The 25,567-nt window shown below is 36.6% G+C and overlaps 1 protein-coding gene across 1 annotated transcript in view; it reads right to left on the bottom strand.

The window, feature by feature from the left end:
* RFC1 (replication factor C subunit 1) overlaps positions 1-25,567 on the bottom strand; it is a 39,449-nt gene that overhangs the window by 13,514 nt on the left and 368 nt on the right. Inside the window, exons 2-12 of the mRNA XM_082050315.1 lie at positions 20,076-20,204; positions 18,315-18,390; positions 16,638-16,757; positions 6,237-6,469; positions 5,401-5,475; positions 4,241-4,318; positions 3,362-3,449; positions 2,968-3,269; positions 2,236-2,343; positions 1,527-1,706; positions 1,123-1,227 (exon numbers count right to left, since the gene is read on the bottom strand). Of these exons, the coding sequence (XP_081906441.1) occupies positions 1,123-1,227; positions 1,527-1,706; positions 2,236-2,343; positions 2,968-3,269; positions 3,362-3,449; positions 4,241-4,318; positions 5,401-5,475; positions 6,237-6,469; positions 16,638-16,757; positions 18,315-18,390; positions 20,076-20,204 (1,494 nt within the window). The remainder of the gene's footprint in view (positions 1-1,122; positions 1,228-1,526; positions 1,707-2,235; positions 2,344-2,967; positions 3,270-3,361; positions 3,450-4,240; positions 4,319-5,400; positions 5,476-6,236; positions 6,470-16,637; positions 16,758-18,314; positions 18,391-20,075; positions 20,205-25,567) is intronic.

Here is a 25,567-nt window from a genome sequence, read left to right as displayed (position 1 = left end):
AAGTTGTCTTTGAACACATGTGCAGAAATGCTTAAAAAGTAACAAAGCTTATGTATTGATAAAAAGCCTTCAAGAACAGATAAAGAAATATTCCTCTCTGAAAAATAAACCATTGTTAACACGATGCCACATGGTTCCATAGCACAACCCACGAAAGAGGCAGGAAATGTTCTGGTCATCTCAAGAGCCTTACACATCGTTAATAAAATAATGCAAACTGATGACTGTCAGGTTGGAACAGATGGGCCATCAGACACCCTTGAAACTGAAGCACAGTTCTCACAAAACAACACTGCCAAGCTCCAACACCAAAAAAAGTTAACCCTAGGAACACATGCCTAAAAGGTGGAAGCACAGGGAATAACCCTGTTTCTAAATCAGGGATGCTCCTCTCAAGCACACACTTTTTTAAAAGAAGTACAGTTATTTAATAATAAAAAGAAAACAAAAGAGCTCACACCCCATACACACACACGCCCCCCCTAATTCACCCCGCCAAAAACACAACCCACCCAAAAAAACCCCACAATTCCAGAAAGTATTCAACCCAAAACAATTCAAAGGAAGTGAAAATAATTGGCTTGTAAGCTTAGAGTTGCTTCTCCTTAGGACACCAATATCTTTGCATGCAACAGTTCATGTCTAGCCACACCAGAAGTACCAAAACTAGATCTATACTCAGTGCACAACATGCTAGAGCTAATGGAATTTTATTAGCATTTTATCAACAACTACAGACTCAATTTAAATGTGCATTAAAAAAAACCTGTTACTGTTTTAACAGTATTCCCTGAAAAAATTACCTCAACGTTTAAAACTGAAATCATCTAAGGAGATACAATTACCCCCTCAGTCGGATACCTAAAATTCAGAGTAATAGAGTATAACAAAGGTGGGGGGGGGAAAAAATGCTACAGCTCCCAAGTAGAAGTCTAAAACACAAATATAAAATTTTCGTTTTCAATACTTTTAACCTAGAAGGTCGAACTGACAATTGTAGGGTATTGTTATTGGAAGAGAAGACCAAAACTCATCTCAATTAAAAAGAAACTAAACATTAAGAAAAACAAAACAAAACGCACCACCACACACAACCAACCCCTAAATTTATTGTAAACAAACCTCTGTTTCAGCTGCCAGCTCATACTTGGACTTTTTGCCTGGCATAGTTCGAATAAGATCAAACAGGCCATCCTCATCAATAATTTTCGTCCCTAAAGTCGATGCCTGGAGCCGAAGAAAGAATTAAAAAGTCAAATACAGTACAGAGTTACATAAGTCACTTCAAAGTGCTTTCCAGTAGATACTAGGTTCAGGAACACAACAACAAGAGGTTTATATATATGTAAGCACACACATATATATATATATAAAATGAAAACAAAACAAAGCCCTAAATCATCAGTCAACTTTTCCTTTTGAACAAGCAGTTTATTTGTAGTACTTTCTCCTTTTGGCAGAGATACTGAAAATCAATGCAGTTAGACATGAACAATTCAGTTTTGCCCAGGCTCAGGAACACTCACCTTCTCACACTTGGATTGGCCACAGTCTCGCCCCATAACCAGATAGTTTGTCTTCTTGCTGACATTGCCAGTTACTTTTCCTCCGTAACGTTCAATCAGGGACTTGGCCTCATCTCTTTCAATACACTCCAGGACGCCAGTAATTACGAATGTCAGGCCTTCCAAGCAATTTTCAGCTCCCTGAGGACCAGAGCATTGCAGGAAATGCCATCAACTGATGCAATTCTACCAAATACCTGTTTCACCCTAAACTTTTTAACCCCCTACCCTGTCAAGTACTCTATGGAACATTAAAAAAAAAAATCAGCCTACGCTACCTAGCTAAGAGATCTAAAAGTTCAAAACCCATTAAAAGGAATAGCTACCAAACAGAACTTCACACATGGTTCACTTGACCAATCACACTGATAACTCTGTGCTTCTGGTATAGCATGTCAGTCAAATGAGTGACACAACCTTCAACTTTAAGACCAGAAACTGTTTTTCATCATTATGACTTCATAAACCAAGTACTGAATTTATTAGTACAGGCCCTTCCATTTAGTCACTACTTTGCATTACAATTCAACTTTTTCCAGTGCATACTTGCTATTTGAAAACAAATACCAGTTTTTCCATAGTACAGTTGATACTTGTTAGATCACTTGCAACAGTAAGTCTATGACATGCTCCATTTCTACACACAGAATTCTGCTGCAGCCAAGCTTACCTGAGGTATCTCTTTGGAACCCAGTGCTTTTGGACCCTCACGATTAAGAAAGCTTCGGTAGGCTTGATAATTGTTTCGCTTCTTCTCAGAGTCCTCAGGACTTACAGACTTGGGCAGGAGGGAAAAAAAAATAACACACATATTATAGACATAAAAACAACAAAATATACTCAAGCATGACAGTTTAAGACTTTTTATGCACCAAAGGAAAAGCTCTAATGCTTGTTTTTAACCTATTGACATGCAACAGTGAAGCTTGTTCTGGTTTTGGTGCTTATGCTTTGAGGTATTTTTTGTTGTTCTTTTTCAAAGACTTCAAAAACTCACCTGAGAGCTTAAAAAAATACTTGCCCATTGTTTATTGTCAAGTTTCTGTAGATCCCTCTGTATTCCACACATACATGCTAACTTAATTGATAAACTGTTGTTTAAATTCACATCCTATTTTATTCCAGAACTATGATCAAGTATAGAAGAGATCTACACTTAAAGTCTACTTTGTAGTATGTCTACTTTAAGAGACATTTAAGCTTTCTAATCAGTAAGCTATTTAAAACTCATCCTCAAAAAGGGTCTCCCTCCCAATCACAACTTATTTAAGCATCGAATTCAGATATTTTATACCTTCAAATTAAAAAGTACTAAGTTACAAGTGACACAAACAATAATAAATGAAAACTCTTTTCCTGCAAACTCCACTAAGAGGACTAAAATAATTTTGATAGTTCCTACCTCAGCCTTCTTGGGAGAAATTTTCTCCTTCTTTGGTGTTGTCTTCTGTTGTTTCCCTGAAGCAGTTTTTTCTCTTGATACTGAAGTTTGAGCAGCTCTTTCCTTTTCAGCAATCTCTTCTTTTTGTTTCAGAGACACAAGCTTAGAGCTAGGTTTCAAAGGTAAGGTCTTATCTGGCAACTCTCTTACTATTTTACCACCAGATGACTGTGGGGATAATCGAGACCCTTTTAAATGATCAGATTCCGTTTGCTGCTTTGCAGTGTAATTCATTGCTTCGACTGCTGAGTTTGTTGTTTTCACTTCAAAGGAGGCAGAGGGAAGACAGCACATTCAGAATGTATCCCATTAATATTATATATTGGTGAAATGTTTTCTGTATTCCATGTCCTACCTCTTTCCGACTGCTTATATCCTTCTGCCACTTTAGGACTGCTCTTGATGCTTGACACTGATTGCTCTCCTCCTGAATCTTTCCGAGCCTAAATAAACAAACGATGCCAATGTGAGAGAAGCACATCCTGAGCTACCATTGAGTCCAGTCCAGACCTCCAAGCCTTCCTGGTATTAGGTGCAGACTGAATGACATCTACCAAAGCTGATCTACCATCTACCACAAGTCAAAATATAGTCCCTGTCAAAGGCAGGCAGGTGAGCAAACACTGCACTCAGCCATGTATATATTCAGTCTTTAAGTCCAAGGCCAGACAGACTTCCAGGTTAGTCAATTTTGACCCAGACTGATTTACTGATTAGCGTAGAAGTACTAACACTTGCTATATTCATATCAGCAATCCTAAATTCCAAGAGCCTTGGTGTACAACTCAGAGTATTTTACTGTGCCTTACACCACAATCTACAAGAACTGGGAAGACTCCCTCTGCTAGGGTTAGTCCCAAAACTCTCAAGATCCCTGCCTGCCCCTTCTCTCAGAGCAAGGAGAGTATTCTCTTCCTGAACCAGTAGAGCTACAGCTGATCTAAAGCATGACTCTTCAGCAACACACATCACTCAATTAGAACTAGAGCTTAAAGTCCCATTTCAACAGAAACAGCACAAAGATATGACTGTGTCTGATGAGGAAGGACACTATACCTACTGAGTTAGGAAAATCCAGAAGAAAATTATGAAAAGTATATCATTTTCATGCAAAAACTTTTTTTGCTGCTTTTACTGCATTTGTGTGGAAGTCTCAAAACAAAGGTTAGGTGTCTAAATAAGAACACTCCCAGCAATGCAATTTCTAAAAACTAAAGTTTAAAAATAATTCAACCTTTTTCTTCTGCGGTGTTTCATCCAACATGGCCAAAGTTTTAGCAAATTCTTCATCTTCATGCAGCTGTCTCTCCAGCTGAAAGAAAACAAAAAAGCAGGGGAAGAGAGGGGAAAGAAAAATTGTTGCCAATCAAGATTGACCATTGTTTTGACAAAACAACAACAAAAATCCTTTCATAATTGTATTGAAATGCAATATGTCATGCTAAAAGATTCAAACAGAAGACTTTATAAAACCAATATGCCACAGACATTATTTTTCACATGCCCATAATGATGACATCCATCTATCTTCCCTGTGTACAGTGCAAAAGTAGAAGGGCAGCAATTACCAAAGACAAACCAGACTGAGGCAGAGATACATCCAAATTAAAGTACATTCCTTTGACAATACTTATAGACAATGAAAGAATTATCTATAAGATCAGTTCAGAAGAAAGACAACATCTCCTTTTTCCTGCCAGGTTATTTAACTTTCTAATAGATTCAAGTCAATTCCATCACACCTCTGTAGAGGTCAAGGGTAAAACTAAGTTTTGTATGTACGATCTACCTATTTCAAATGACACTCAGTATTATCAGTATAAGGGAAATGAATTGATTTTCCCCAAAGCAGGTATGTATGACAAGTAGACCTTTCCCTCATATTAGTGCTGATTTAAGTGGAAAAGTTTAAGCCACACACGTAAGGATCATTCACATTTCTCTCAAGCACAACAAAACTCAGACAACAAGTCAACCAATCATGGACGGCTGTGGCTTTTAATTTTTCACTCCAGGGGAGAGGAAAAAAAATAAACAAACCACCCACAACACACACAAAACAAACCACAACACACTAAAAAAAAAAAAAAAAAACCCAAAACACAAGGAAGCAGAAAGTGCATTCTGTGTGAACAGCAAGATTATTATAGACATACCAACGGCACAGGAAGAGAAAGACTGAAAAGTGAGATGTTGTTTCTATAACTGAAATAATGCCCATAAAAATAACTGTGTGACTATGTACATATGTGCAAGAGTTAAGTATACAGATTAATTTTATTAACACTTATTTACAGCATATGTAGAAAGTTCATCTTAATTTCCTAAGGAAAAACAATTTTAAGCTAAACAATCTGCTCTTGGCATAAACCAGCAAATTTATAGACCTTTTACCTCTGAATCTTCTTCAAGCTGCAGTTGCCTAGCAATGGCCTCATCATCTGCGGTGCTGTCTCTGCTTTGTGAAAGCTGTATTAAAAAAAAAAAAAAAAAAAAACACAACAGTTCAGTTTCCCCAGTAGTTTGTAACTTATAATAACTAAATCTGTATGGATTCATTTTGTACACTTCTAGGAAAGAACTGGAAATGATACATGCAGCATTTTATTCCTAGCTTTCTAACCTAAACACTGTTAAACAAGGCTGTTTTCAAGAAAATTTACTATTCAAAACAAAACCAAGCTGTAAGTATCTCATTTCTTCAAGCAATGCTGAGCATCTCTGAAGCAATCGCAGTTGGCCAGCTTCAAAGAGAAATCCACAACTAAATTATGAGGTTTTAATTTCCTCCATCATTTATTTGGTGCTTTGTTATTCCATGAATATAGTGTCCCATAAAGCTTGGACAAAAAAAAAAAAAAAATCCCACACAACACACAACTCCTTCCTCTCCCTCCTGCCCTCCCCCTCAACTATAAGCTATGCCATCCACTCACTAATCCCAGAAAACTACTTAATTTTAAGAAAAGTCACTTCAGAAGACACAAGAGAGAAAACACTACTTTCAACTTTGTGCCATCTTCTCAAACATGGAAATGCTACCCTAAAATGGTATTTGAGGACTTGATATTCCTGCACATATCATCAGAACTCAATTTATACTTGAGGGGGTTATTAAAAATTAACATTAAGTAGGACAAGCAGTTAAGTGCCACTTGCCGTCATTAAACTGGCCATTTTGATCTGCTGTCAGACACATGAGCATCCAAAAGAACATCATCAGTACTCACTTCTTTCCTTTTACTTGCTACCAGTTTATTTTCCGATCGTCGGACGCTACTTGTCCCAAAGTAATCAAGTGCTGAGGTGGGAGTCTGTTTCACTGGAGTTAATGGCTTGTTTTTAGCTTGAGGTTTTACATCCTCTTTTTTCACTGTAGCTGTTCCTGGACAACTGATCGCTGATGTCCCATTCTCCTTCGGTTTTAGGGAAATTCTTTTATTGACAAAGTCATCTTCTTCATCTAAACACAAAGAGTATTCTATTATTTCTGGTACATGGAATTTAAGTTCTTATAATGAAACAGAAGACATCAACTCAGATCCTAAGAAAACATTACAGGCATTTAGAAGTTATTTGAAAAAAGGCTGAGTTGCATAATACATAGTATTTAGCATCTGCAACAGCATTGCTCAAATCTCAATAGATTGAGTACTGACATAAAAATGCATAAAATTTGTTACTTGTGTTCACACATTACTTCTCATTTAGAGAGGTTTGAAAAGAATGTCATCCCTTCTTACATAGGGAAGATGATAAACACAAAATCTAGGTCACAGAAATTTAAACCCTCTTCTTAATTAATGCTACATCAAATTCAACAGCACTACCTTCACATAAAATGTGACGTACAAAGCTACATGTATTTTATTACTTTATAGGATTCATTAACCGGTCAGCTTTGCAGACTTGCATATTCTGAAGAAGTTCTCAATATTACACCAGGGGAAAATATTAGAACATTGTATTTACAAAAGGTTTACTGAATAAGCTTACCAGTTATTTGTAAACTACTACTGCTCATAGCTTATGGATGCTTTAGCAGAAACACTTTAACACCATTTTTTACCTTTTCCCTTTTAGTCAGAGATTCTGTGAGCTGTTGTACATCCCCCATATTTCTGCACTTAAACATACTCTCCTTCCAGTACAGTCAAAATCATCTCAAAGAAATCCAGCCATTTCAAGGAACACAGAAATCAGACAACAGCTCAGCATACAAAATAGATTTTTCAATTTAAAAGCAGGAAGAAAAAGGCATAAACAATGCTGCCCACATACTGCTAAACAAAAACTCCACCTTTCCTTTTAGGACTCTTCTGTAATAGCCAGGAAATGTGCTTCCCAGCAACGAAAAAGAGAAAGAAGGTTTGACTGCCATTTAGTCATTCTGCACCCAAACTTTCCACACAGTCAATCAACCAACAAAAGATTACCAAGGACTTCAAAGAGTCTTGTGTCATGTCTTAAATTTTTACTGACAGTTACACAAATGAAACCCTATCACCAAAGTATACAAAACCCTACAGATATCATTGCCAAATGATTAGATTAATATGACAGCACAGAAACAAACATCACTGGGCAAACTCTCAATTAGTGATAAAAGCACTTTTTGGTGAAATCTTTTAAAAGCCTCAAAATGTGCAAAGGCTAAGAAGCAAACTGCAAGAAAATCCCTAAAATGAACATTAGACACAGAAAGAATGAAGTGCAAAGACTTGAGAGGAACAGAAACAGAGGCTGTCTCATTTGCATGCCCCTAACTGAAGGCTGGTTTTACTTTTCTCAAAACAGAGATATTTCAGACACTCCCCTCAACATATGAAACACAGAATGTTCCAAACATCTGGTTTATAACTGAACTTAAATTGACAGTATTATTAAAAAAAAATCATTTTCCAGTCATGTCTAATTTAAGCCCCCATATTTCTTTTCATACAAAAGCTTCTTTATCACTTCCTAAGTTTAGATGATGTTATGTGTCATCTTTAATTTTTGTTATGTACTAGATAGAGGGATTTTTTGGTTTGTTTTGCCTTTTCTCAATATATGACAACAACAAGAGTGGTTTAGGCATCAGCTGGAACTTTCTAGCACTGAGCACTCTCTAAACAGGATATAACAAGCACAAAGAGGGATCCTGACTATTCCTGGGAGAGCAGGTTCAGAGAGAGAAAAATAAAACAGAGATACATCTGTAAGGGAGAAAATCAGTTCAGCAGTTAAAACAAGAATGCCTAAAGATAAACATTTAGATAAAAGAAACTGGCATTTTAGCCAATTCAATTCACAAAGCAATATACAGAAGAGAAAATTCAAGCCCAAGTCCCCCAGTTGACAGCAGTGATCTTTACTATTCTCAACACGATACACTTTCCCTAGGCAGCAGTAAATCTCTTACTGCCATTTAGCTCAGTTTAACAAACCATTACATATCTGGGAGATTCAGACACTAGATGCTTTAGGCTCCCAATTTACAATAGTTTGAGGTCTGAGTAGGAGACTGCTTATCTCAAACTTAATTTCAGCAATATTTTTGCTTCTTTTAAATGTTACAGTTTAACAAAAAAATATATTTGCAGGAGTAAAATGTACCTATTGCTAAAAATCAACAGTTAATGCTGATGTAACTACACTTATTTATCTCAGAAAGACAAGAATCCTGTTCTGTCCCTCCACTCCCAACTTTTCTTAAGCTAAGGAGACTGTTCCATGATGGAAAAGAATCTTTACTCATCACTACTGTTATCAGATCTGGATGCAATATTGATTTTTTTCATTATTCACTCGCAACCATTTAAATAACAACAGGACATTGCTTTCTCTCAAGTAGAAAGAAGCAGAGTAAACATAATTAGCTTTTAATTAAAAAAGATGCAGAGTTGAGTCATTTATTATGCCAGTGCTAAGTATTACCAATAAATAGAGCTTTGCTTTAATTAGGTCCTTCCTAGAAACAACAGCATGAGAAGCATTTATTGACTGCAGGCGGTAGCTGAAGGACAAGAGACTCTCAGCACTTATGAACCATTGTCTACAGAGTAAACACAGAAAAGGCAGAACGAGAATATGAAAGTGGTCATTACGAAACAAAACCATCCGGCTCTGTTAAGTGGGTTTCAAAAGATGCTTTAGGGGACAGATACTCAGGCTACAGTTTCATCCCGGGTTCAGGAAATCCATAAGCGCAGCACAAATTTGCCTGATCTCCAGGCACTGCCCTTGTTTCCAGTACTATCAACCTCTTCTGTAAAACCTTAACGCTTCTTCCTTGAACAAACTGCTCAGGCATGCCTACTGCCCAGAAGTGACAGCAAAGTTCATCAGTTGTACACTCGCAGTTTCCTTACAAGCACAAAGGTGACTTCATTTACAACTTAAACAGCAAGACAGTTCTAGTATTGCTGCTGGACTATTCAGGTCAGCGTTCCTCAACACGTGACCTGTAAAAGAGAGGCATTCTCACTCATACAAGCAAGCCAATAATTAGTGGGAAAATAAAGGTGAAAATTCTTATTTTAGCTTATAAAAATTGTAGTCTAATTGCATTCTTATAGCAATTGCTAGGTGAGCACTTGAGACAGTCTCACATGGGGGCATAGACTTCACAGAGTAAGAAACAGGAATCAATTCTACCATCAACTAGATTAAGTATATGTTGCAAAAAAAACATTGTATAAAAGAACAGGACTATTCCAAGAACAGTTTTTCCTGTTTACATCAACACATTTTGTGTGTGTGCACTATACCACGAAAAAAATATCCTAAGCATACACATTTGGGTTTCTTTTCAGGATTAGCTCTGAATTACAAACACGAGTCAAGACCACATATTCTACTTGAGTTCTCTGGAAATCAAGCAGATGTGTCAAAGAGAAAGCTAATCATGTGATTAATGGAACAGACAGGCATGACAACCAGGAGATTGCTTTTAATTATTTTAAATGCAAACACTTACACGTGAAGCAGGGACCTATTATGCCAGGTAACACACACGGACAAACTCCCCTAGCAACAAACAACTGTTAAATCCTGGGGGTTTTTAAGAACTATTCCACAACATTAAAGCACATCTGGCTTTTATTTTATATACTGTTTTAGGAGTAGCACAATTAAGTTAAATAACTAATGCCTGCAGCCCACCTGTTTGTTATTCCTCTTCCTCTTTCCTATATTCACCCTTTCTCAACAGGGTTTCATCTGCTGATTACACAGCAACATGTGCAGTTCTTCCCTAACCGAGCCCTATCAAAACTACCTAGGCTCTTTTCAACATCTGTTTAAATCAGATAATTTTAAAAGGCCCATCTGTAAAGCAGCAGTCGATTGCAGGAAAGGAGAATGGTGACAAGCAGCACAGGCCAGATCCTCCAATGGCTTTCAAAGCAAAGTATTTTATTCATCTTCATTTATTATTTTTGTACTGTTGAGTTCCTCATCACTATAGAAAAATTCCCTGCTTCCCTGTTTAGAATGCAAAATTTTTAAGGCAGAGACAACCCCTTACTATGATGATAAAAAAAGAACTCCAAATATAGGCAGGGCATCTACAGGTTACAAATAACCCACAGTTATTATGATAGATGTATGTTAAATGTGTGTTTGTAGTTTACTACACAAGGATTTTCTATATGGAGCTAAAGGACTACATCCTGTCCAGAATTCATCAAATCTACATTCTTTGTATAAAACAACGATATTCTGAACATTCTTCAGTTTCAACGGCACAACATCTGTACTAGTATTTAAAACCACTCCTGTCCTACAGAACTTGCAGTCCAGAGCAACAGCTATTGCTGCCCAAGTGAAAGTTGAGGGTGGAAAACACAGCAGTTGTATGAAAATCGGTCACTGTATCAGGTTTTGATTATTTCAAATATGCATTGATCAGTACTCAACAGTCCCAACACTTGGTAGGACTGTGGTTTGTATTCACCTTTTGCTTAAAGATTTAAGAAAAGTATCTTTAAGATAACCACCACTTCTCAAAGCCAGCAAGGCTATTCAAACTCAAGCCCTGTAACTCCTTCCAAAAATAATAAACACTATGTGTGACTTGCAAAGTGCATTTTTCTTTTTTCAATCTTCCTCTTTGTTTAAAAAACACAATAGTTGCAACCTACATTTCAAAGACTGGTCAGTATAGTAATTTAGATTTGTAATTTCTCAACAAGCTAATTGATTTTAGATGTACTACAAACATGCACTTTAAACCACAATTGTTAGCGCTTTGCCTATATCCATGTGTCAAGGTTCCATGCTGTTATAAAACATACAGCTTAACAGAACCATTCCAGCTTTACATCTCTGACATAAATTTACATTTGGATTGTCCAATTATCAACCATAACTTCAAGAATTTGCTTCTGTTCCATTTTTCACTTGAAGTGAAAAAGGTTCTGGGATCCAAGACCTCAATGCAACAGCTGCCGCGTCTAATTGTAATTATACACTTCAGTGCCAAACTACATAGCCTTTGATACGCTTTTGTCCAGTATACCCCAAATAAAATTCCAAGTCAAATATGCATACTTATGTATTAAAAAATATCTTTAGAAAGAAGTTTTGGGAGCATTAAAAATATAAGAGAAGGCTGAAGATATTTAAACTGAAGTAAATGATTTTTGTCTGCAAAACCAATTATAGCAACTCTTTACAAATTAAATACTCACACTTGCCATAGAAATTGCTGAGTGACTACTAAATACTAAATTCCTAAATTCTCTGCTTCTGAGATCTCATTTTCTACTTCCCTGTACTACCTACAGTGTTGTGACCATTGGAGTCACCTTACTCTGATGTGCATGTAAATGCCCAGCAAAACATTCCTCTTGTGTTTCACCACACTGAAGGCACAAGGAGCCAAAGTATCAGTGGGAGAAAAAATAGTCAGGGCTTAGCTGGAAAACACCACAGATGCACATCAAAGATGAGGCACACAACACTGAAGACATACAATTAAGTTCCAAGGAATATAAAAGGTAAACACTCAAGGTACTTAATATATTTACAGTGTGTGCCTATTTCTCTGTATTTGTGTGATAAAAAACAGCTTGCGTATGTGCAATTCATTGCAAGCTGCTAGTTCACAGCAAAGACATGGAATTTTTCTACTGTACTACTAGAAATATGCATAAATTCAACCAAAATATTACAAGAAAACCCAATAAAAGTGCTTGTTATAGTCACGGAAGAGTATAATGCTTACAAGCATAGGTATCTCCACAGAACTATCAGGCAATGAGATTAAGGATACCATCTCAGTTCCTTCATTTAAAATAGATTTACTACACTTATCCAGGGTAACTTCTGAATTCAGCTACCAGAAAAAGGAGGATTCACTTCATACTGCTTTCCAAGGAAAGGGATTAAAAAGCAATGATTCTGGCATCCAAATGAAATGGCAAAATTATTCATTTCATCTTAATTTATAATGTAGAGTAACAGCACATGGAGCTGTTGATGCCTCTGTTTAAGAAGCTCACATGCCCAGTCTGCTACACGCCTGAAGTTTTCTTATTAAAAGTGGTATTTTATGCCATTATATTTCCCACTGAAATCAATATATGTTAGCAAACCAAACACTGACAGTTCTATTAAAAATGTCATTTGAAAAGAAACTCATTTCCTTTTCTAAACAGATTAAAAATAGTTTGGGCTTTAAAAATATTGAAAACAGCCAACAGAATCAATAGCTTTCACACAGAAGCCATTGTTTTTAAAGAAGGAACAAGCATTAAGTATATAGTTAAATTATTTTTCCAGACAGTTTCCTCAAAATAAATTGACTATTAAAACATTTGCACTCCAAACGTATCAAGAGAACAGCCCAATACTACGGCTAGCCAGCTGGTTGACCAGAGTATCTTTTAAAACACCTCCAAAAAGTACTAAAAGATGACTATGTACTTGGAAAAATAAGTGCAACAACATGCCCATTATTAAAAACTTAAAATCTAACAGCAATTGTTACAGAGATTAAACTGTAATGCGTTTGTTTCATGCCCTGCCATGTTTGAAATACAGGCTGACAAAGTAATCCTACAGTAATCATTCTGCCTTCTGATAAATCAACCCTATTCATTTTTTTATTCAAAGTTACCACATTTATTTCTCAATATTGCTGTTATCCTAGATTTTGTGAGAAAATAAAAAAAGATCACGTCTTTCAGACTAAATTTTACTTCATTCACACCTCCAGTTTCCCTTTACTCCCCTATTCAGAGAGGCAACTCCAAACCAAAGCAGCCAGATACTATTGTACATTTACTATGTTGGTACAACACTACTCTCACCACCTAAGAATTTGAGTACAACAGCACACTTACCATTACAGGACCCTTACGCTGTACTGCTGATATTGCCAGACTTCCCCAAATCTATGTGAATGGGGTTGACTCCTAAATGCCTTTTACTCTGTCCTCTGCGACACGAGTCCCTGTTTCTTCATAGGATTTCTGCCAGAGCCTGTGCTCTCACTCCTCACATGCACTTGAAGTCAAACTCCCTTAAGGTTCAACTACATATTCCCAAATGACCTTTCATAAAACACTTTGGAAGAAAGCTGGTACACAAAGCAGTTACTTATCACCTTCATGCATTTTTGCATAAGTATACCAATTTCCATCTGTACACACAATGTTAGTGTTGCCCAGGAAGTAACCATGACAATGTTTTTATTCCCATATGAAATGTCTCAGAATAAGACATGCTTATTTGCTAACAATCTGCTGTTCATTTGAACCAGTATTCAGATGTGGGGACTTCTTTTGGCCACCAGTACTAGAACTTAACTGATTTTTTTCTGTTGTTTTTTGTTTGTTTCTCCACAACCCTCAATATTCTCTGTATTATAAGAGTCTATATTCAGCAAGCATATTCACAAGTTATTCTTGTCCCATCTTCTAAGCTCTCAAGGTACAGTTTTCCAGTAACCTACAATCCTACTCAGTTTCTACCACTTTATTTTTTCTAGCTTTATAAATAATTCAGCCTACCACTACAACAAGGCTTTTTTTCTTTGTTTTTTATAATTGTATTTTGCAATATTCAAGTGATCAAGGCAATTGCTACATATGCATAATGACTTCTACATGATGCATATGAAAGATTAAGTATTCACTAGAAGTGAAGTCACAATTCCTGCCAAATAACCACCTGTGATGAAACCAGATGAGGTTCAACACCTCATAATAACAGGTCATCATCTACAAACAGAGCTCAAGGTTCCATACTTCATTAAAGAGTCAAACAAAGTGTTACTTTAACAAGTACAACAAACATTTGGAGTTTTTCCCAATCCACTAAGACTGGTCGATCAATAAAAGAAGACTCTTTTTCCCCCCTTGTTACCTATTAGCATTACTTCACATTATCTTTGGCCATCAGTAAAGTAAATGCTTATTTAAATTCCATTTGTTTCAATAATAACAAAGTATTTCCTACAGAATTACAAAGAGCAACTGTTCTTTCTTTTTTTTTTGTTTAAAAAAAGGCAACTTCCCAAGATAGTAAGAAAAAAAGAAACACAACAAGGTCATCAATCCACTCTTATACAAACCAAAAAGTTAATTCCCCCAATATTCTCTGAGAAAGCTGCATCCCACATAGTTACACAGATGAGCTGAAAAGAAATTTGAGCAATAGGAATAAAGTTTCAAACTAAACTGAAAAATAGCTTAAGGCAATTAACTACCAAGCTTCTACTGACTACTTGGTGCCAAAAGGCCCTTTCAAACACATTGCCACTGACAGAACACTTGAGAATGAGATTCTGAGTTTTGAAGAAGTCCAACAAGCATATTCTTTTCAGCTGTGTAACATTAAAAACAAGGGAAGGACAAATGCCTACAAATTTCATTAGGATCTTTTCTATCTACTATTTGTGTATTCCTATTATTGTATAACTTATTTATCTCAAGCCAATAGCCATATCAATACCATTAAAACACACTCAGATTGACAGCCCAATTAATCTGAAGAAATAATTTATACAACTTAAATATAAACAAAATTCAAGCATTAAATCTCAAGGTTATAAAGGCATGTTTTAGTCATAGACTACTAAGTCAACCTTGTGTGTACTTAAGACTCTTTAGATAAGAGTAACCTTGAGCCATGGTTTTCAAGGATTTCACTAATAACCTTGGACAGTGTTCCCATGCAGCAAAACTTGATTACACCACCGTGAATTGCATAATGAACCTAAATGTATACTGTTTATTCCCCAATAATCTGATAATTTATCTACTCTGGGATCAATGCTATTAAAGAGTCTTTTTAATTGAAAAGAATAGTTGACAAAACTGTCAAAGGAAACAAAATTTTGAGTAAAAGGACAAAAAAAGATAGATATAATAAATTGTTCAGGATAGTTTGGAAAATGAAGCTTATATGAATACATGACATAGTACAGCTAAATGCTAGGTCAAATATCTAGGACAAGTAAAATAAGCACAAACCATCTTAGAAACAGTGATTCCGTAAAGAGTCTCAGGAAGAGGAGGGTATAGGAAAAAAAAAAAACAGCTGAGCCACACTTTTAATGAGATACTGCAACAAACAATCCTTTAAAAAAAAAAATACATATATATATATATGGCATGATTATAGGGAGGCAACATTTATGTTCAGCAATGATCCTACCAAAAATATGCTATGCACTCTGTCCACTTTTCCAAACACTTACCGTAAAACTCAAAGGGATATCACAGAACTACTCCTGGAATTCTAACACTTAAAAACATGTTTTATCTAAATAGGTTTGGATTCCAGTCTGCTAATTTTATCACAGTTTCTAAGAATCTAAGTGCTCTAGCTGAACCTGCTTTAGCAGGTGGATTGGACTAGATGATCTCCAGAGGTCTCTTCCAACTCCAACCATTCTGTGTGATCCCAAATTTAGTAGAGGAAACACACAATATCAAGTTAAGCAACCGGAAACAAAATTGCTTTATGATAGAATAAACACAAGGAAAGGGGTGGGGGCAACAGAAAATGACTATAAGTATTTTGGTTTGGAGTCGGGAAGGAAATGTGTTTGAGGAACAGCCATGAAAACAACAAAAACAAACAAATGCATAAGATTCTTCAAATTGACAGAATTTGCCCTCTGTTTTCACTTGAACGGTACTTGGGGCTTGAGTTAAGATTGTGTTTTTAGCCAAACTGTACTGTTTCTAAAGGAGACTAAATCTAACCAAAACTCTGCTGAGAGCTTTGAAGTTAATCACCACCACGATTTCTTTCAGCAGGCTACAAAAAAGTGATCAAGAATTGTTAATTCCTCTCCCCAAGAGAGGAATGTATTTCTTTTGCTTAACTCCTTTCCAGGAATCTATGGAATACACTTAAGCAAGGAAGTGTTAGCTCACAAAATGTTATGCCTATTTAAATCAACCTAAGCCACTACCAAACATCACCTCAGTTTTGCTCCTGACTTTACAGTACTTAAGGCTAAACTTCTGAAGCACTTTTGGTTAGCTTGTTTAAGGAGAACACAATTTGTCTTTCTCAATATTACATTTTATGGTCATATTTAAGAGTATATCAGTCAAACAATCTATCCCATTTGTAACATAATCCACTCCATTACAGCTGAACATATAATGATATGTTTCTTCCATTACCTGTTTCTGAAATATAAACAACAGGATCCCGCTTCAGAACTTTACCAAGCTTTGAAGTAACTGCTTTTTTCTCAGATGGCTTCTTGGACTTTTTTGCTGACTGCACCTCCTCTTCTGAATCTGTATTTTAACCACAAAATAAATGTATGTTTTCTCCACATACATGCAGTCACAGATCATGTAACATCAGTTAATATGTGTCCACACAGATTCAACTAAGCGATAAAAAGATATATGGAAGGACAGACCACAGCTTCACTTTTCTCCATCAGCTAAAGCCTGGCCATTATTTATTCCACCATATACATAACTAAATGAGAATTTGGTCAGAACTCAGTCTAGACAGCGTCTTTTTGCTTACATAACAAGAAACATTCTGTTACTTATTCCAGTAATTGCTATGCTTGTATAAAAACCTTTCCAAAAAGGAATGCAACTGTCAAAGTACCACATCCAATCCAAAAAAACAACCACACACACACACAAAACCCACACCATCACAAACTTTTAATATAGATGAGTTTGCAAAATGTCTAGACAATGTCAGCACTTTAAACGTAGCAGCTGAGTTATATGCTACTTTTGTACTCCACCTTCTAATGCAGAAATATTTCTACCTACTGCTATTCCTCACTGCTAAACAGGAACTTTTTATAGAACAGTTTATCTGAAGATTCAAACACATTTTTCTATTTATAATAGCATTATTCTGGCAGATGTGTCTGTGATCATTTTTTTTCTTCTACAAGAGAAGCAATATTCTATTGTTAGGAAGGTTGCTTCTAAAAATTCAAGCTGAAGTCTTCAGTAGGAGTCAAAAATTGTAGAAACTCCTCCACTTTTTCTACAGTTTTACAACTATTCAAGATTCAGAATCCAATCAAAGAGGGATTAAACAACATAACAGCTCAGAAAGATTAAACTAGAAATTTCTAGCTCTTAAATTAAACTAACTTAACAGGCAAGGGTTCAGGTTGGGTTTTATTTTTCTGGGAGGTGATACTTTTTGGGTTGTTGTTGTTGTTAAGATACAAGTGCTATAAAAGGGGTTTCCCTTATTATAACATTCCAAATAATATTTTTTTAAATGTGATAGCAGTGCTTTAAATTATATTCTGTGTGTTCCATACTGTAAGTTTAAAACTATGGCATGAACAGTTACTAGATTTTTTTAATAGAGAAAGACACATATGGAAACACAAGTTACCCTTTTAAAACAATCTCCTGTATTACGTTCATGTGACAGACAGGAAAAAGAAATTAAAGTATATGATGAGCCTCTCCTGTACCCAGCATAGGATGTTATTTATCCCAAACAGAATAAGAAACCTAAAACTCTCCACGATTTATATACATCTTCATAACAAGAAAAAAAAAGTTCTGAGTTTTGACAGAATTTACTATCTGAACTTTTTTTGTGGGTTTGGTTTTTGTTTTTAAACAGGCTTTATTAAAAGCTACTTTGCAATGTGTATTACATGCATAGCACACACTGCACTCTTATTATTATCAAATATATTTAGTTATCCAGCAATACTGTAAAAAATGTTTTTAATTGCATTTAATAAAAAAAAAAACAAACCACGGCTTTCCTTCAGATGTACCATATAGCTAATTGACCTTTAATACTGATGCAAAAGATACAAAGGAGCAATCAGAAACAACTGTGAATGCTACCTGAATCATATATTATTCTCCTTTTCTTGTTTGTCCGCTTTTGTTTGGAATCATCTTCACTGGGTGAATTATTCACCTAAGAGTAACAGTCCATTAGTGCAACCAGTAAAGAGGTCCTTCCAGCTTTTACTCAGTTACATATTCAAATATATGAGTTTCAAATTAATTCTAATAGATTTTTTTAAACCAATATGAAGTTTACAAAGAGTCTTGTGCTACTTACGAGGGGGCGGAAGGTACAGGGCAGAGGAAATAAGGAAGATACTGTAGTAGCAAAGCTAAACATGCCTTCAGCAAACCAAAGATGGTTAGGAATAAATATTCCAGTTTAATGCAAATTAACAGAAAGCAAACAGATTTGAGTCCCTTCCAACTTTTACTCCAAAAAATAAATTGCATGGTCCCACCAGAAACAGAGGTCAGACAGGCAAAAAGTCACTTCCATGGAATTCAGCTTTCACTTTTGGTTCCATTCTGCATATGGCATCGCTATAGCCACCAGAATTTGATATAACTTCAAAGTAAAATACAGACAATTGAAAAATAAAAAAAGTATACACAACAGTTGAAGATCAATTGATATCCTATTCAGCATCGTGGCTGCTTGCGGATTCTCCTCTCCCCCATTAAGCAGTGCAATTACTGTAAGAGTTTGCACAAATGGTCACAGTCAACAAACATGTTCTACCTAGCAGCAGCTAGTATTAAGCTGTCTCAAGGAATTTTATATTTTAAAAAACATTTACAAGTTTTAGATATTCAGAAAAATCACAAGCTGCATGGGTAGTAAGATTCCTGGGCCTACCAAACAACCAACTGTGCTTTTTTATAGTCATGCACAGCTGTAAATGCTTCTAAAAATATATTTCTAGATAAACATAACTGCATGTTTTATAACCCACATTCAATTCTAATCTGAAACCTGTTAACTCCTTTATATAATCAGAAAAATGCAAAGTAAAAATAACTGATCCTATAAGATAATTGCTATGTCTTTCAGTTCCTCTGAATGGTCCTTTATTTTCACATTTAGACTATAAAATTATATAGCCAAATTTTATTACGTAACATCTTATTTCTTCATTGTCATGATCCATATTAAACATTCCATCCTATTAGAAATCCTTCTATTCTCTAAGTGATTTTAAAGCCCTCTTTAGCCACTCCTTTTTTTATATACCAGTTTAGATGATTAATATGAAAAGTCCTCCCAGACTAGAACTCAATCCAATTTTAATCTGTCATTTTACAGAATTTGGTCTTTGCAACTGGTTTACATAGGTCACCATATCCAAGAAAGGCAGTGCTGTTTCCTCTACAGGTGTTTAAAAACAGAGGGCAGCTACATCACAGACTTTCACCTTACTTAAAAGCATGTCATCTTTATATGTCTAGATCTACTATGCATAAGCCTCAATCTTAATTAAATTAAAAATTAAATAAGCAGAGCTACTTAGAGAACTGTGGGCCATAGCTAAAATAACTTCAAATACATCTAATTGTGCCTACATTAGTACCCTAACCGTTTTAACTTCTGCTTACCTCTCCTCTGTCCTACAATCCAAATATTTTGAAAATCAGCAATTTTCTTCACCACCTACAAAGTTTTGCTGCTAGAAGTTCATATTAAGTGGTAACTTATTCCCATACATATGTTTCTTGAGTACATAAGAAGAACTATGACTTTAAAATCACTAGATATACAAGCAATCCTACATCGGAGAAACCAAGCACTTCACAAATAAGAAAAGCAAAACTAACCTTAGTCTCCTTTCCTTTTTTCTTCCCACTTGAGGGTTCTTCACCATTTTTAATTTTTTCACGCTTTTTCAAGGTCTCACATTCTTGCCGCTTTCCAGAAGGCACAACACCAAAGAATTTCCGGATATCCTAGTAAAAGGGAAAACAGGTGTATAAGACTTTAAATACAGAAGTTTACACTAAAAAAGAGCAATACGCTTAAATTACTTTCTCAAGAGCTCCTCTCTTATAGTATGTTGATCTAGAAATTTTGTTTACAATTGAGAAAACAAAGCCCAGCTAATTAAACATAGCTGCTGAGCCACCGCAACACCTTTCCCTTGTCTTTTAATAATAAAAAACAAGTTTGTTTCTCCCTTAATCGGACATCTTCATCAATACACACTTCAAAACAAACTTCCATTAGCAATGAAATACAGTGACTTAAGATAGATGCACATTCGAATTTTTTTTCCAATTAATCATCACAAACTTAGCCCCAAGTATTTATGTAGCTAAAATGATCAACTAAACTACGAAATAACACCCACTGTAGACAGACAAAAAAGCACCAAGAGTAGTGAGACATGCTGTATCTTCCACTTCCTCATAAGTTTAGGACAGCAGCTCTCACCTAACTAAAATAATTAGCCAGCAAGAAACAGATTAAAATTTAAACAAAGAAAATAACTTAATACTAAGAGCTGCAAAAGGTCTGTTTTGTAACCTTATTTTATTATCTGACCACAATACAACCGTTAAAAGCTTTCTAAATACATTAAGTCAGCAGCTGAAGCTTCACTTTAAAAAAAAACCACTATTGTACACACAAAGCCAAACCTGGCTTCTGTTGAAAAAAACCTAGCACTTCAGTTTTATTAAAAAGAAATCAAGAAAATGTGTACCTTATTGGTATCACTACCTTCAGGGGTTGCAGCCATTTTAGAGAAAAAAAGTACCTCCTATGGCCTACATATATGGCAGGTAAAGGGTGTGGCTCAGGACTATATTCCACCCAGATGATAACTATTCCCCATCATAGAGTTCAGCTGGGTAGCTTCTCATTATCACAGGGAAGTAGTAAAGTACTAAATTCTTAAAAAATCTCCATAAAAGTCTAACTGATAAGAAGGGGTGTTTCAGGCTCTTTTTCTCTTACCAGTCAGTTCCCTGGCGGTTTGGATTTGGATTATCACAGCCTACAGGGCTTAAAATCAATGGAATATGTAATTTGAAAGCATAGACAAAATATGTGATATGTATAGATTTAGTACCTTTAGCTTAAAACAATTTTCTAGAATCAGAAATGTTGTTTCCTGTAAAAGTTTAGACTCTTTGTTTTAACTGCATATAGTAATACAGATTCAGCAAACAGACAATGGTAGACTGAAAAACATTCTTCCTCCATGAGACTTCACACACTTCCCTCTATGGAATTTATGCCTTTAGGCATAAATTTTCAATACTGTTGTTTCACAGGTGCTCCCACAATATACATGCAGTACTATATAAGCTCTGAAATTTTGACTGCTGGTACCTATAGCTAACAGGTTTGAAGAAAGCATCTGTTTAAAAAGTCTCAAAGTAGATTCGTGGACCCAACCACTCTATCATTATTACTTACTTGATTTTAGGCTTAAGGTAACATAGTCTCCTTAAAACTTTAATGTAGTAAAATAATTTAAACACTTAGTACACAACTGCAAAATAAAGTTGCTTTAAAGTTTTGTTTTCATTTTATAGCTGTTACATTCAGGTTTAAAATACTTGGAGAATAATCAATTTTAGATCAATAGTAATGCTCTATCCATTCTAGTGTTCTAACTAAAAACTGTTAAGTAGTAAGTGAGCTGCTCTGCAAACACTATATGCAATAATATTAGATTTTTCTAAAACTTACTTATACAAGGAAATACCATTGTATCCTGGTTTATGAAATGCAGACTTGACAAATAACATATATGAGATTGATTTGTCTGCCCCAGCTTCTTCCACTATTTTAATATCACGGTTCCTGAACTGGTAAGGCCCAAATTATAACATCTAAATTATTATTTTCTGCCTCATCACTTCTTATGAGATATCAAGTTAGCTCTTCATAAATACCTTTAATTCACAAAAGGAATGCCATAGCTGTAAGCCCTGCTGCGTTTAATGCGCTATAAAGAGGACCTAAACCGCCACTTCAAACTTTTAAAAAATAGTATCACTTCATAAACTCCTAAAATAAGTGGGTGACAGTCAACTGCTACTATCTTTTATAATGCAGGTAGTATTTCATTAGATTAATAGGTCAAATGAGACTAAAAAATTGTTTTTGGTTTTCATTGAAAGCAGCATCTTCTACCCATATATTAAGAAAGGGCCATCCATACAAATACTACTTTTTATTTGAAAATACTGTGGTGATACAGCAGCTACATATTCCAAAATTGCCTCCCTTTGTTAGCACAACTTCTTCTATTCTCTTGGCGCAAACTGCACTTCAGCCCTCAAGAAATGGCAGCTTTTTCATTTTATTGTTACATGATTGCGTTATGGAGCTTTTCAGAAAATATTGTCAATATTAAAGCACACAAGCCACCTAGAGGTTTCTGAATACAGGTTTGTATTTAGGTAGTACATTTTAACTTCCCTTAGTGACCATCTACTTGCAAGTGACTAAACTACAGAGCCCTAAACTACAAAGGAAAATTGACATCCGTGTACAATCTTCTTCAGTCCTCAGACTTAAAAATCCTCCTTCAGCCATCCTGCTCTTCCAAAGAAATGGTAACCTTGTTAGCCACTGCTGGACCCCAACAGAGGGTGAATTCAGAATTGCTTGGGAGAAAAGTACATGACAGTGCAACAATAAAGTTCTCTTTCAGTGAAACTTCTATCCAGGAATCATGAGACAGATTTTTTGTGCCGTTTATTAAGAGATGTCAGATAAATCCCTAATTGATTGCATAACTAAACACAGAAACAAAGTGATAGAAGCATCTATCAGACTGATTCCCATTCTGCAAGTGTGAAGGCTATTTGTAAAGTCTTACATAAGCTTATATCCCAGATAGGAATGCTTCCCTCTGTTCTGGGTTTATCTATTTGTTGTTCAGCATAGAGAAGAGAAGGCTCCGGGGAGACCTTATTGCAGCCTTTCAGTACTTAAAAGGGGCCTATAAGAAAGATGGGGACAGACATTTTCAGCAGGGTCTGCTGCGACAGGACAAAGGGTGATGGTTTTAAACTCAAGGAGGGGAGATTCAAGCTAGACATGAGAAAGAAATTTTTTTACAATGAGGGTGGTTAAATGCTGGCCCAGGTTGCCCAGAGCGGTGGTAGATGCCCCATCCCTGGAGATATTCAAGGCCAGGCTGGATGGGGCTCTGAGCAACCTGATCTACTTAAAGATGTCCCTGCTCAGTGCAGGGAGTTGGACTAGATGACCTTCGAAGGTCCCTTCCAACCCAAACTATTCTACGATTCTATGATACTCACCACTTTATTGCTATATAATGCAACGGATATATGAGTTCACCAGGCTGAAAAACTGCGTATGTTTAGCTTTTATCTGTGCTCATTAAAATGAGGAAAGGCATGTAGCAATGTAACTGGCAAGTTTCCTTCCATGACATTTCCCAAAAAAACACAGGAGTCATCAGCCTTGTGTATTGCTTTTCACTGAAGAGGTTTTTTTTCCCTAATAACCTTCACAGGAAGGGTTGTTGGACCTTGGAACAGGCTGCCCAGGGAAGAGGTGAGTCACCATCCCTGGAGGGGTTTAAAAGACATGTAGATGAGGTTCTTAAGGATATGGTTTAGAGGTGGACTTGACAGCATTAGGTTAACTCACCAGCATGGCTGTCCCGGGTGGTTCCCTTGCCCAGAAGGCTATAATTGAAGAGGCAAGGTTATATCAGTGTGACTCCCCATGGGTGCTTCACCAGCAGCAACAGGAAAATGTAACTTTGAGTAGTTCCACCTAAGTAAGAATTTGATTGCTCTCACTAAATTAGGGAGTAATTGATGCATAGCATCTGAACAACCTAAAAAACTATGTTCTTGCTGAGCTCTCTTAGTAACTGTATGATCTCAGTAACAGCTGTGCCATCTAGTTCTTGCCAGTTTTGACTACTGCTTCAAATCCTCCATTTGATGCAATAATAGAAGACCACACTAACTGAAAGCAAATTTATAGTATCACTTCAGTGAATCCAGTAGCATTTGCCTGGATAACTATACTTAATCAATGTTTACCAATAGTGGAACTGCAGCACAGGTACTATACAGTACTTTTGAGCAGTACCACAGTTTTAAGTACGCACCAGCCAGTGCTACAGCTCTGGCCACATGAATGTCTCTCTCCTCTAGAGACAGCTCAAGTAGCCCCTGCTCCCAGTCATTTATTCCCTCAGTTGTACCAGTATAGTTCTCTGCTTGGGAACTGGGTCAGGCCACTAATCTGGGTAAGAAAAATAAAACCTTTCCAAGACAAACCAGTTCATCATGTAACTCTACACACATCTTCACAACTGAGAAGATACTACAGAACCAACCTGACAGGGGCTATTTATGTTTGGCACTACATGAAATAAAAGTCTGTTTGTAAGGGTATATTAAACTCCAATATGCTTGTGCTGTCATTGCGCACACAGAACAGGCAACCCAGTTACTAACATCACTGTTTTTGCCTCTGTCTTCACAGCTGCAGCAGTGATGGCTGCACAGATACTTCTCTTCAGCACTGAAAAGGAATGAGCTGAGGCAATTCATCCTCTCCTCAAAATGATGGCTGCCTTCCTCCCTTCTAGGAAGGTGCCAACCATTGTGAGATGTGTGACTTTCAGAAGATATGTAGAGGGAAAAAGCCTTTGTCCCAGGAAGACAGGAAAGGAGGAACCTAAGTGTCTTTGAACAGCATTTGCAGTCACGCCAGTAAAACATCTGCAGAGAGACTCCATCTGCGTAGAAGCAAGTTTATCTGAGCCAGAGGTGAAGAGGAGGTACCATCCTGTAATGTCTACATCAGTGAGCAATGCTTTGGAAAGCACACACACACACGTATGTATGTTTACCAACTCTTTACATCCTACTGAGGGCTGCATCCTTCAGCATTTATAAGCAAGTATCTACTTCTACGTTTTAAAAGTTATTTTCTCCCCATTTGAATTGTTTTTCTGCAAATATTGCACACCATCCAACTGGGCAGCAGAAAAGGCGCTAATGTATGCTCATACTGAAATTACAGAAGAGTTAAAAGTCCGGCAGACTGCGTTTAGGCAGGTTAGCTCGACAGCCTTCCCGCCAACTGGACAAGCCCGTGGGCCGCGCCTAATTCACCCCCCGGTTTCGGGGAGGCAAGCTGGAGAGGCACAGATGCTTCCCCCGCGGGGCAAGAGCACGACCGTGGGCACTTCCGCGGGCATGGGGTTATTCTGCTGGCACGCGTGGGCAGCTGGGCCTCAGCCCCTCAGGGCGGAGCGGCGGGAAGCGCGCGAGCGGGGCCGCGGCAGAGCGCGCGGGCGGGC

The sequence above is a fragment of the Streptopelia decaocto genome, assembly GCF_964273445.1.
Source record: "Streptopelia decaocto genome assembly, chromosome: 4".
Lineage (NCBI taxonomy): Eukaryota > Metazoa > Chordata > Aves > Columbiformes > Columbidae > Streptopelia > Streptopelia decaocto.
This window is presented reverse-complemented; position numbering and strand designations above follow the sequence as displayed.